The sequence below is a fragment of the Neopelma chrysocephalum genome, unplaced genomic scaffold, assembly GCF_003984885.1.
Source record: "Neopelma chrysocephalum unplaced genomic scaffold, ASM398488v2 Primary Assembly neopelma1_75, whole genome shotgun sequence".
NCBI classification, from domain to species: domain Eukaryota; kingdom Metazoa; phylum Chordata; class Aves; order Passeriformes; family Pipridae; genus Neopelma; species Neopelma chrysocephalum.
The window spans coordinates 695,776-707,561 of record NW_020897736.1 but is presented as its reverse complement, the minus strand read 5'-3'; the positions used below and the strand labels follow the sequence as shown (position 1 = coordinate 707,561).

Here is an 11,786-nt window from a genome sequence, read left to right as displayed (position 1 = left end):
CGGCGGGGCCCCGCCCCCGGAGCCGGGCGGCGGCGGCGGCCGGGGCGGGCCGGGCAGGGCCTTGCGCCCGCCGCTCACCTGCTTGAGCCGGGCGATGAGCACCGTCTTCACGCCGGTGATGTCCAGGTTGCGCCGCTTCAGCTCCGACTTGAGGTCGATGACGCGCAGGTCGCTGATCCTCTTGCTCTCGGCAGGCGGCGCGGCGGGAGCCGCGGGAGCTCCCGCGGCGGCGGAGGCGGCGGCGGGAGCGGAGGCGGCGGCGGCCATTTTAGAGCGGGCGGGCGAGCGCGGCGGCCGCGCGCACAATGAGCGCGGTGCCCGGATGGAGCGCGGCCGGCCCGCGCCGCTGCGCACGCGCCGAGCGGCGCACCTGGCCCCGCGCGCCCGCCCCGCCCCGGGGCGGAGGGAGAGGCCGGGCCGGGGGGGAGCGTGAGGGGGAGCGGGGCCCGCGCGGGGCTGCGGGCAGCCCCTGAGGGGGGCACAGGGCCCTGCTGCTGCTGCTGCGGCCCCTGAGGGGGGTACAGGGCCCTGCTGCTGCTGCTGCGGCCCCTGCGGGACAGATCCCGGGTCCTGGGAAGGGCAGCGGAGCTGGTGCAGGTGTGGAGCGCAGGTCCTTTTGGGGAGCGGCTGAGGGAGCCGGGGGTGTTTAGTGTGGGGAAAGGAGGCTCAGGGGTGACCTTCTCGCTCTCGACGAGTCCCTGACAGGAGGGTGTAGCCAGGGGGAGTCGGGCTCTGCTCCCAGGCAGCCAGAGACAGGACGAGAGGAGAATCTCCAGCTCCACCAGCGGAGGTTCAGGTTGGACATCGAGGGGAATTCTTCCCAGGAGGGGTGATCAGACACTGGAAGGGGCTGCCCAGGGAGGTGGTGGAGTCACCGTCCCGGGAGGTGTTTAAAGAACGACTGGACGAGGCACTGAGTGCCATGGGCTGGGTGACACGGCGGTGTCGGTCACGGGTTGGACTCGATGATTTCAGAGCTGTTTTCCAACCTAAATTTATTGTGTGGTTCTTGCGTGCTCTTGCTACTGACTTGGAGCTTAGGAAATGCCCTTAAACGATCTGTTTGCATAAGTCTTTTACTGTAAGTATTCAAGAAGTACACTACTAATGTTTTAGTTAGCAAAGTACCTCTTCTATGATTTATTAGGCTGTATTTGTGCCAGGTAATGGAAGGTGTTACCTCTGAGTTACCATTTCATTCGTTTTCTGCAGGGAATACTTCAGTGTCAATAGTAGATGTTACAGCTGCTATTAAATCTTGAAATGGGGCAAAATCTGTGAATTAAAGAACACGTAAACCAGTTTTAAGTCACAGCAGTCCTCTTGTCCGGTCTCTTCAGTCAGAAATTACATGCAGATAAAAATGAATAAATGAATAAGGGTTCATTTTATTTAACAAATCTTTGTTAAACAGCCTTTTGTGCAAATTAAGTCCTGAATCCTAAAAGATGTTACATTATCCTTTTTTTCATTTCAAAATGCATTTGAAGTATTTAAGTAATACTTTTGACTAGCTAGTTATCAGTTAACAAAGAGTAAAATCAATGTATTTAAAAGTTAAACGTGCACAGAAGTCTTAAACCACACTTTGGTCTAGTAATTGCATGTATGTTTTAGCTATATAATGCTGCTGTTGGTACCAAGATTTTTTTAAAAAAAGAGCAGCATTGCATGAGAAATTAATATATATTCTTGATAAAGCTGTTGTCTGTGATAAAATTTGTATTAACATCAAATACAGAAGGATTGACTTTGAGGCTAATAAATTAACTCTTTAGCTTAACTTTATAGAAACGTTTTTGTGAGTGTAGAACATCTGAACAGTGCATGAAAAAGACCTAAATGTACTTTATTTTCCTATTATTTTAAAATCAGCAGTGCAGGAAGATTTTGATTGGGTCTGTCAGCTTTACTGTGGCAAACTTGTACAAATACACACGAAACCCTGTGGTTGAGTTGCACTATTAGTGAAGGCAAGTTTACTGTGTCCGGTTTCTGGAGAGAGGATAAGAGGGTAACAAATACAGCACTTGCACTGGTTTATTTAGGGGCTGCTTGACTGAGCTTGTTGGTTGCTAACGAGTTGTCACGGGAGAGTGGAATGCTTAGACAAAGTTATTAAAAAGCAAAGCCCTGTCGGTGAGTCTCGAGGCACAGAAAGGACTCCCTTTCTGAACCCCTTTTCACAGAAGGGTTTAGGTGCAGCTGAATCCTTTCTGAGCCTCAGACTGTGTTAACGGTTTAAATTTAAAGGAATTATAGAGGTGTGATTAAACCACTTTGTCCCGCAGGTTTTAATGATTGGCAAAATGAGAATATTTATATCAAATGAATAATTTATTTTATGCAAATGGTAAAACAAAAGATCTTAATCAGAATTATTTACTACACAATAAAACCACTATAAATCTACTAGTAGAGTATAATATAGCCAAAATTAGTATAGTGCGCTGCAACAAAGCAATTATTGAAGCAGTTATATTAAAGCTAACAAAAAGAAATAATTATTAAATAGAGATCTGATGTAGAGACCAATGCTCGTGGGGAGCTCTCTTTCTCTCAGCCTCCAGGAGTGACCCTAGTGGGCATCCCCAGCCAAGGGGGGAATGGCCACACATACACCCCGGAGAGGGTTATGTCAGAAGAGCCTGACTACATCAGAGGGGACTGGACTTGTACAGTCTAAAATGATTGACTGCTAGTCACACCTTTCCAGGCCAGCTATCAGCTTATCTGTTCAATCAGACTCCAGAAGCAGGGTGTGTATTGAAATGGTTTGAGCATAAGTAACACCAAGACAACATCCCGGCTCCAGCACTTGATCTTGCAGGGTAGCTTGATTGGATTTTAGGTCCTATCAGGGTGGATCTATCCTGCCACACAGTAGATGTCTAAGCTTTATAGCTGACACTTCCCCCTCTCATACAAAGCAACCAACAGAGCCAAAAGTGACCCTACCATGGATTCTCATCATCCTCCTGCCTCAAGGCACAGTAAACTATTATGAAAATACCTCCATGGATGTTTGCTTAACCTGTTCTTTAAGCATTGAATGCAGATTCCACTCATTCCTCAGGCAGTCTGGTCTAGTCCTTTTTTGAGTGTCTGGATTAAATACCTTTTGCTGCAGTTTAGCCCATTATTCCAAGTGAATGTGGACATTGTTCCCTTTCTTTGTGCAGAAAAGCATGGATTATTTTTTTAACCAGTTCTGAAACACGTGATCTTTTGTTGTTGCACACCTGTAGCTCCCATCCAATCTTTTCACAGCTCCCCAAAGTTCCCCTGGTGACAACTTTTCTGATGATGCATCTCAGTAGCATGTGTTTCTTTTTCAGCCTCATGAACTTGTTGACAGGTTCTGCTTGTGATCTGCTCTGCCTGTTGGTTTCTCTTCTGCAAGTTTATTAAAACAATTATTCTTTTCTCTGCAGCTGATTTCTTTGTAGTGGTGTTTATAGAATCATCATCCCCCCCTTGCAATGATTTCACACTCTAGTCTTGACTTCCACTCTGCAGTCCCTCCCAATCTGGTGTCAGCTGCAGGTCAGTGAGCTCAGTCTCTAAGCCTTTACTCAAAAATACTTCAATATAGAAGTGTATGAGGAATTTTGTTTGATGTAAACATACAGTTTGATAGTCAGCTACTAATAATGATTCTCTAAATACAACCACTTTGCACCAGATTTTTGGAGTTTCTGATCAGAAAAATTTCCATGTCTTTCTTATGAAATTGTGAATGAAACAGAGAAGCTTCTCTGAAGATCTGCAGTTCATTTATTTCTGTGGAACCATAAATGGAAATAAGTTTGGTTTGATAGACTGTTATGAACAAATCATATTATTTGTCACTTTGTTATTTTACAAGTATCTACAAATATTTCGAATTTGTCCAGGAATTTTAAACAAGTTGACTGGTTTCTAATTTTCTGTTTGTTTGATTGTTGTGTTTGGTCTGTTTTTAAGGGAAAAGGCTCTGTCCTTTAGTAGTTCCTTGAAACATCTACTAATTTTCAAAATAAAGATTGTTTTATACCATAACGTTCTGAAATTTGTGGAAGAGTTCGATAAGGAAAAGGTAATAGACTTTCAAGGAGAATAAATGTTTGGCCCAGATATTAATATTTCAACAAATACAAACCTCCTCTAAATTCTTTTTTGCTTGTCTTGTATGTAAAACAGCTAAAAATTGTGAAATTAGATTTTTCATGTTTTTCCTTAGATTTTTTATGTGTTTCCCTGGGCTCTGCACCTGTGTGGGTTTGGGTTTTTTTCTGTGTAGAAGATTATCCCAGTTTCAGCTTTGCTGCCCAGTTGGTTCCCAGCCTCACACTGAAGCACAATGGAGGACCAGACACTACCCTTTCATCTTTTTAGTGGCTTCATGCATTTGGTACCTGCATTTTTAATTAATTAAAACTACAGTTTTAACGTGTTTGGGCTCTGTAAAAATGCAGAGATGTTCAGTTGTAGAAGAAATAGTTCTTGCCTCTTGTTTTGTAAGGAAGCCTGGCTAGAGCATTCAAGTGGAATCAACAGGCTGTCCCAGTTTTCTCCTCTTCACACAGCCACCCATTTATCCATATTCCCTTCTTAAAAAAAAAGAGATGTTGGTTTAAGGAAAGGGGAGGGGTTGGGGGTGCTGCAAGGTCACCTCTGAATAACGTCCCTACAAATAAACAGGATCCTGTCTCACTTGAGACATGTTGCTCTTCCGTGTCTTTTTATCAGCAAATCTCTGTGTAGTTCTCAGCTTCACATACTGTTAGTTTAAAATCTGACTTTTGCAGTCTGTGTTTTCACTCTTAACTTTAGTTAACAACTCCAACAAACTTTTGTTTGCTTCTGAAATTCAAGTTTCTAGTACAGTATTTTGGATTCTGCTTTGGGCACTGAGTCCATGAAAGCTTGTTATTACAGCAGTAGATGATCCAATGACTTAGTTCCTTATTGAATCTGACCCTTTTTAAAAAAGAGTGAGGCTGGGCACATGCTGGATTAACTGAAATAGCAGGAAGAGTCCCTTTTACTTTGAAAGACACTGAGTCTTGTCCCAGTTCTCATGTTTCATTGCCTGCTTACTACGACTTTGCTTTTATTAGTTCCTGATATCAATCCAACTGTATTCAAACCTCTGACCATGTTTACATTTAAAAATTATGAGCTGGTATGTTTGCTGCACTGTTTCTCTCCTCTGCAGTCAAAGCAAGAGTAAAAACCGTTTGGGATGTTTTCAGTGAATACCTGACAAGAGATACACTTTGAGATTAAGTCACTGATAAACCAATACACATCACTGCTATAAAAAAAGCTTTTTCCACTCTGAGTGTGTAGCTTTCTTTTTGATGTATTATTGATGTACTGCACGATTAGTAGTCAGAAAAAAGTTGTAGAAATTAATTTCTGATCTCTAAATAGCTCTCGTTACAATTCTTCTACACAACAGCAAGGAAAAGAACGTAAATGTAATGGTAAGTCAAACACAGATATTTCCCTTTATTTTACCATTGAAAGTATATATACATGCTAGGAAATGGCTATTGAATTTCTTAGTGTAAAATCAGATCATTAAATGCAGGATGCTTTTGTTTGCTTCAAACCTAATTGCTCTAAAAATAGCTGCTGATGCATCGTTAAAACACAAAAATATATTTGGCCTCTTTGTTGTACAAGCACTGAAAGAATAAAAAAGGAATATCTCGTGATCTTTCTGTTATGAGGTTGGTGGGGTATTTGTTTTTTTGTAAGAAAAAGACCCATTAAAAATACTGTCAACAAAGTAGTTATTTCCAGGTAATTACACACCACACCGTCTTAATTATATGGCAACTTAAATACTTAGGGAGTCAGATAATCTCAGTAAGATATTTTGAGACCTTAGTAAGGTGATTTCTGAAGTGGTGTGTTGTGAAAGTGCTGTTTCCAACCGTACAAAGCCTTATCAGGCTGCACAACATGAAATCAAATGAGTGACTGGTGGGTCATTCCTGCATCTACATTGTACTGTAATGCAGTATTTTGGTCTTCCATATATCTTAAAAAGATTAGTTACCTGAGTGCTGCATGTTATTTTCTGGAGCTTTTGAAAGCTCTTAGATCAATTCCATTAGAAAATGTCCTGTATTTATCATCATGAAACGTGTAGCACTGACAACTGTCCAGTTTGATTTTTGACTCTGTAAATGCATCAGTGTTTTGTTGTTTCCTATTAGCAATTTTTCATAATACAAATCTTCCAGCGTGTTTTCCTCTCTTCCCTGTTTCTCCCATTTTCACTGGCAACATCTTCATCTGGGCTGACTGGAGCTGTGAGTGTTTATAATCTGAGTATCAATCCCACAATTTTTGTGTTCTGTTTTTCTGTAGTATCCTCAAGTCATACCACCATGAGAGGGTTTGCAGTTTATTAATATCACTAGTAATTGTAAAGTGACTTAACACCTGCAAACATTGGAGTATATGCTGCAGTGTGGTCCAGTTTAAGTCTGCACAACTCCAGGTGATGAAAACATTAATGATGGCCTGGTGAATAAATACCCTGGTGCGAGTGACTGAGCTCCTCCAGCATCAGTGTGACAGAAGATCCACACTCCTGCAGGAGGTTAGAGGTGTGTACTTCCCATATTGTCCTGGACACTGCCAGGCTTGCAGTGAACAGAACTCAGAGCAGAGACACCTCTCTGTGAATGCCCAGTTTTCACCTTGGACCTGTGCCCAGTGGGACTATGTTCCAGAAGCTGGTGTTTGCATCTGGAAAAAGGTGTGCCTGGCTTTCCTTGGTGACAAGCAAAGGGATGGATCCAGCCCTCTGGCACAGGGCTGTGCCCCTGGAGATACCTTGGGATGAGGGCTTGCTTTGATTTTTGTCTTTGTGCCAAAAGTGTGAAGTGCAATCTCCTGCTGGCTGGGGTGTTTTGATCTTAGATAAGATAGTTTCTTCTCACGTCTTTAGTTCTGCCAGGCCCTGCGGTGCACATATAAATGGTTTTGTTCAGTTCCAGTGAGAAGTAGTTGAAGAGTTCAGTGTGAACTGACGGTACCACGGCCTGAAAGCCATTCTGAGATTTGCATTCGTGATTTAGGATGGTTCCATTTAACCTTTTGGTTTTGTGTAGCTAAGGAGTGAGAGAAGGAGAATCTTTTTGGTCCAAACAATCGATAAAATATTTTCAAGACAACTATCTGTCACTGCAAGGTACTAAAATAACGGCAGAAATAACTTTAGATCAAAGGGCATAGATAGAAGTTGGGGTTTTTTTCCTAATTGTGAATAATTCTGGCCATTGAAGTGTTTTTTACATCACTTTTATTTAAAAATTTTGTTAATAATCAGTCAATAAGGGACAAACTAATTTTTATCAAGTGTTAATTTAGGGGTGAGTTTAGGGGTGAGCTGGCCCACAGATTACTAGATACCCATCAGCTGGTAGCCCATGGTGAAATAGAAAATAGCCCTTAGGAAATCTTAACTAATAAAGATGTTAGGAATTCTGTCTTTATTTGGTTTTACCCAAGGAGAAAAGGTCTGCAGAATACACAATTAGAACATTGACAGATCATCTGGCCACTCTGGGAGAAAATCAGGACTATCTGTACTTACCCTGCATTGCTTTTTAATTTGTGAACTGAAAATTCAAACCACTCTGTAGGCCCTTGTTTTTTGGTTTTGAAATGGTCTTTTGTATGCCTTTCAATTGGTGAGCACAGAGTGACTCTCTACATTTTCTCTGCCAAGAACCACCTTTCTGTCATCTTTGGCACATGTGTTCAAACCAATTATTACGTCAAGAAGTAAATGCATGACTAGTTGGTGTGGGGTTTTATTGATATTAGTCTCTGATCAGCTCAGAGAGAATGCTCCTGTCTCATTTCTGAAAGTAATGCAGCCAAATTTCATTAGCTTCCTCTCATATTATCTGTGCTGTTTTCTTAAATGTCCTGTTAAGATTAGAGTTCACCTTCCCTGGATATGTACTCAAAAAAAGGTGCATAAAGTAGTTGTTAGGCTGCATCAAGAATGTTTTTTACAACAGCATTGAAACCTCTCTCTGAAAATTATTAGACTAAAATATTGTACAGACATGTTTGTTTCTTCATGTCTTCATCATGTTGTTGGTCATTTACTTAATTACATAGCTTATTAAAGTTCTCATCCTATTGCCTTTTACCTGACAAATAACCCCAAATTTTTAGTTATTAATATTCAACTGCACATTGCTTATATTTTACTTTACATTTTTTCACTTTGCTCCTATTACTTCTCAGAGTCATCCAGTTCTTCCCATATATTGTCTTGATTATTTTTTTCCCAGCTGATTTTTATTAAAGTATTTCAACTTTGGTTCCAGTGCTTAATGGAAAATATTAAAATTGCTTACACAATCAAGCCAGCAGTGACCTCCATTGAATATGATATGACTTTTTTCCCACTGTCTGTTGCTATCTCCTTATTCTCTCCAGAAACAACCAGTTTCATTGGTTATTTCACCCGTGGCCCAGTGTCATTGTTTACTGAAACTGGCTGGATGTGACTTAAAAAAAAATAAACTAAATCTACCAAACACCCCAAAAATATGTAGAAAAGGGTAGCAGGTTAATGCTGGATAACCTGTGGTTTTGTTTTTATTGCAAACTGAAAGGAAACCACATAAAATCACCTGTGATCCTTTGCTCCCCCTTTGCTGTGTGTGGGTCTCGCTTTTTCCTGTGTTCTTACTTCACACGTAAAGCTCAGCATGTCTTTATTTTCATGTCATTTATGTGGTGTAGAATCTTTTGTGCTTTGTACCCTCTTGGACATATTTGGATATGCCTTTGCTTAGTAATATGTTTTCCTGCCTCTAGAAATACATCTTTTGAGGGTGGCATTTACTGGAGTCTTTCCTTAAAGCCTTTTTTTCCTTGTTTGAGAAATAATTTCCACGTTGTTTTATCCACTTTTGCTTTAAGGAAATTCCATTCAGAAACACATTCAATTAATAGTCTCACCGTGCATTTTTTGCTGATGACCATTTCTTTTGTAATGATGCATAAAGGTTGTTTAGCTCCTCCAAAAACACGTAAGAACTCCTGTGTGCTGATGACTGTGGTGGCGGTGCAGCTCAGGAAGATCTTTACTGGTAGATCAGACTGGACTGTTCTGCTCCAGTGTCATGTGTTTTTGTAGCTGTTTTTCACCGAGAACACACAACCCTTGTCTATCCAGTGTTTTGAGCTGGAAGTGTTCCGGGTGTATACACTGACACTGATGAAAGGTCATCTCTGGCAGAGAGAGATCGTGGCCTTTGGCAGCTGCAAAGTCAGCGAACACTCAGGGGTTGTGCTGAATGAGAGCCTTCCCAAAGCTGCTTCCTGTGCTGCCAGGGCACTGTGAGGAGCAGCTCCTTAAAGTGCGTGTGGATATGGATAGAGGCACATGGCAGGGGCAGGCTCACCCGTGTCTGGGGCGGTGAGGGCGTTGCTGCATTAAGGGCAAATTAAATTGCTGCTTCTGAAGAGCAGAGATGCCCCTTGTCGGCATTTCCTGCAGCTGCCGCTGGCTCGGGACAGGCAGCGGGACACCGTGAGGGGCACACCGTGAGACAGCGCTGGGTGAGAAAACAACGCTTTTGGACAAGGGGAGAGCACAGTCACAGAACGGGTCAGGCTGGAGGGGACCGCAGTGGTCCCACCGCCCTGCTCAGGCAGGGTCATCCCAGAGCACGTGGCACAGGATGGTGTCCACAAGGCTCTGGAATATCTCCAGTGAGGGAGACTCCACAGCTTCTGTGGTCTCTGTTCCGGTGCTCGGTCACTGCACAGGAAAGAAGTTCTTCCTCATGTTCAGGTGGAATTTCAGCTCCTGCCCGTTCCCTCTTGTCCCATTGCTGGGCACCCCCGAGCAGAGCCTGGTCCGTCCTACACCCCCCTTTGGATGTTTATACAGAGTAGCACAGATGCAGCAGCGGGGCTGGAGCATCCCATCCCGATCCGATCCTGTCCCGATCCCGTCCCGTATCCCATCGCTGTCCCCTCCGCCCGGCAGGGGGCGCTTTGCGGGGGGCGTGGCTGGCTCAGCGCGGCTGCGCTTTGCGTGCGGCTGTAAAGCAGCGCCGGGTGTCGCGCGGGGCCGCGCTGCGCTGGGAGCGGCGGGGGCTGCGCCAGCACCGCGCGGGGCCCGCCCGGGGCAGCGCCGGACCGGGAGCGCGCCGGGCTCCGCGGGGACACCGCGGGGGGCGCGGGGCAGCTCCGGGCAGCGCCGCGGGGGCCGCTCCGCCCGCTCGGCCCTGCGCAGCGCGCCGGCGGCACCCGCCCCTTCCCCCGCGGCCTCGCTGTCTCAGGTACGGGGGGCGGCGGGGCCGGGCGGGCGGGGGTCCCTGATCCCCCCGGATCCTCCCGGCCGCTCCCTGAGGGCGGCGGGGCCCTGCGGAGGGGGGCACTGCGCGCAGAATGTGTTTTTCCCTTTTTTTGCAGCGCCTCGCTGACGCACAAAGCGGTGCCTTCACCGCGGGCGGCCGCGGCTCTCGGGGGGTTGTCACGGAGCTGTCACGGATTTTCCCCGCGCGGAAATGGGTTTTTATTGCTGTGCGGAGCAGGGGTGGTTATGACGTCATTTGTTTTGTTGGCGAAGTTGATGTTCCTTTAACCCGTGTTAAAAAATCCCTCGTTGTCAGGTGTTTTGTGCCTGGCAAACGAGGGAGCCGCGTCCATTCAGAGGTGTGGGCCGGAATTCCAGAGGTACGTGGGCTGGGAACTGCTGGAATGGGCTGGGGACTTCTTGAAGTGTCAGTGGTTTGGTGGTTAGGGCTGAGCATTCATGGATTTTCATGCTGTTTGAGCTCTTCCATGGCTTGAAATGGTTTTAAATCCTAAGCAAGGCCTGGTTGCTTTAGCAGATTAAACGAGATCCTTAATTCCTGAGAGCCAAGTGCTCTTCCAAAAGAGGACATAATGCAGAAGAGAAGAATTTGCTGTAATAGCCCGATTTCATTTGATTCTAATGCAGTTACTTCAGAAACAAATGTTTGACCAAAAAGATGAGAATTGACTGCTCATGGTGGAGACCTGGAGAGCAAATGACATTTGTCATTTTGGAACATCTGTGTTATAAACTCTTTAAGGAAAACTAGATTTTCAGGTGCAGAATAAGGCCTTACATTGTCTTCGTTGTAACCAGTAGAAATTTCCAAAGATAAATTCTGGATACTTAGTAGGAACATTTCGGAGGAAAATTGATACTTAAATAATTAGAATGCTTTGTCACTATTACAGGGAAAAGTTAAAGCTCTTTATAGGTGACATATCTGTAGTCCTTGCTATCAAAGGCGTTTTCCAACACTTTAAATGTTTCTGCTCTTACCTTTGTTGGATAAAGGGACTACCTTGGGCTGGGGGGTGGGTGGGGCACAGAAGAACCCTGTTAGCCAAGATTCTTGCTGATGTGTAGGGATTGATAAGGAAAGATGTGATGTTGGTTCCTTTCTCGAGCAGTCATTCACACTTATGGAATCACCTCTGGAATTCATCAGATGGGAAAGGCTGGGAATGTACCTTTTGCATTTCACCTTAGTTAAATAAAAGTGTGTAAGACACCAAGCTTCCTCTTTTAAAACTCTTGAAGTCCTGTATATTTACAAAGCTGTTTATTTTTGTTGCTGGTTGAAGGCCTGGCAGCTCCAGCTGTGGTTGTGTGTGGTACTGGGAGCCTGGGGGTGAACAACAGCTCGTAGTGTTCATGCATATTTTGCATGTCCTTTCAGAGTCTGGATGGGAACATTCTGACCTTTCAGAACTGTGTCTTTTATGAA

General features: G+C 44.4%; 2 protein-coding genes across 9 annotated transcripts in view; one reads left to right on the top strand and one right to left on the bottom strand.

Annotated features, from left to right (window-relative positions):
- SLTM (SAFB like transcription modulator) overlaps positions 1-267 on the bottom strand; it is a 24,611-nt gene extending 24,344 nt beyond the window's left edge. For all 4 annotated transcript variants that reach the window (XM_027688699.1, XM_027688701.1, XM_027688702.1 and 1 more), the window contains exon 1: positions 79-267. In XM_027688699.1, coding sequence (XP_027544500.1) covers positions 79-267 — 189 coding nt within the window. The remainder of the gene's footprint in view (positions 1-78) is intronic.
- A 235-nt stretch (positions 268-502) lies between these two features.
- RNF111 (ring finger protein 111) overlaps positions 503-11,786 on the top strand; it is a 54,032-nt gene continuing 42,748 nt past the window's right edge. For 2 of the 5 annotated variants that reach the window (XM_027688317.1, XM_027688318.1), the window contains exon 1: positions 10,456-10,716. The gene's annotated coding sequence lies outside the window, so the exon portion shown is untranslated. Of the gene's footprint in view, positions 598-3,434; positions 3,547-10,243; positions 10,320-10,455; positions 10,717-11,786 lie in introns of those variants that run through there. The other 3 variants (XM_027688316.1, XM_027688319.1, XM_027688315.1) reach the window with 3 other exon arrangements.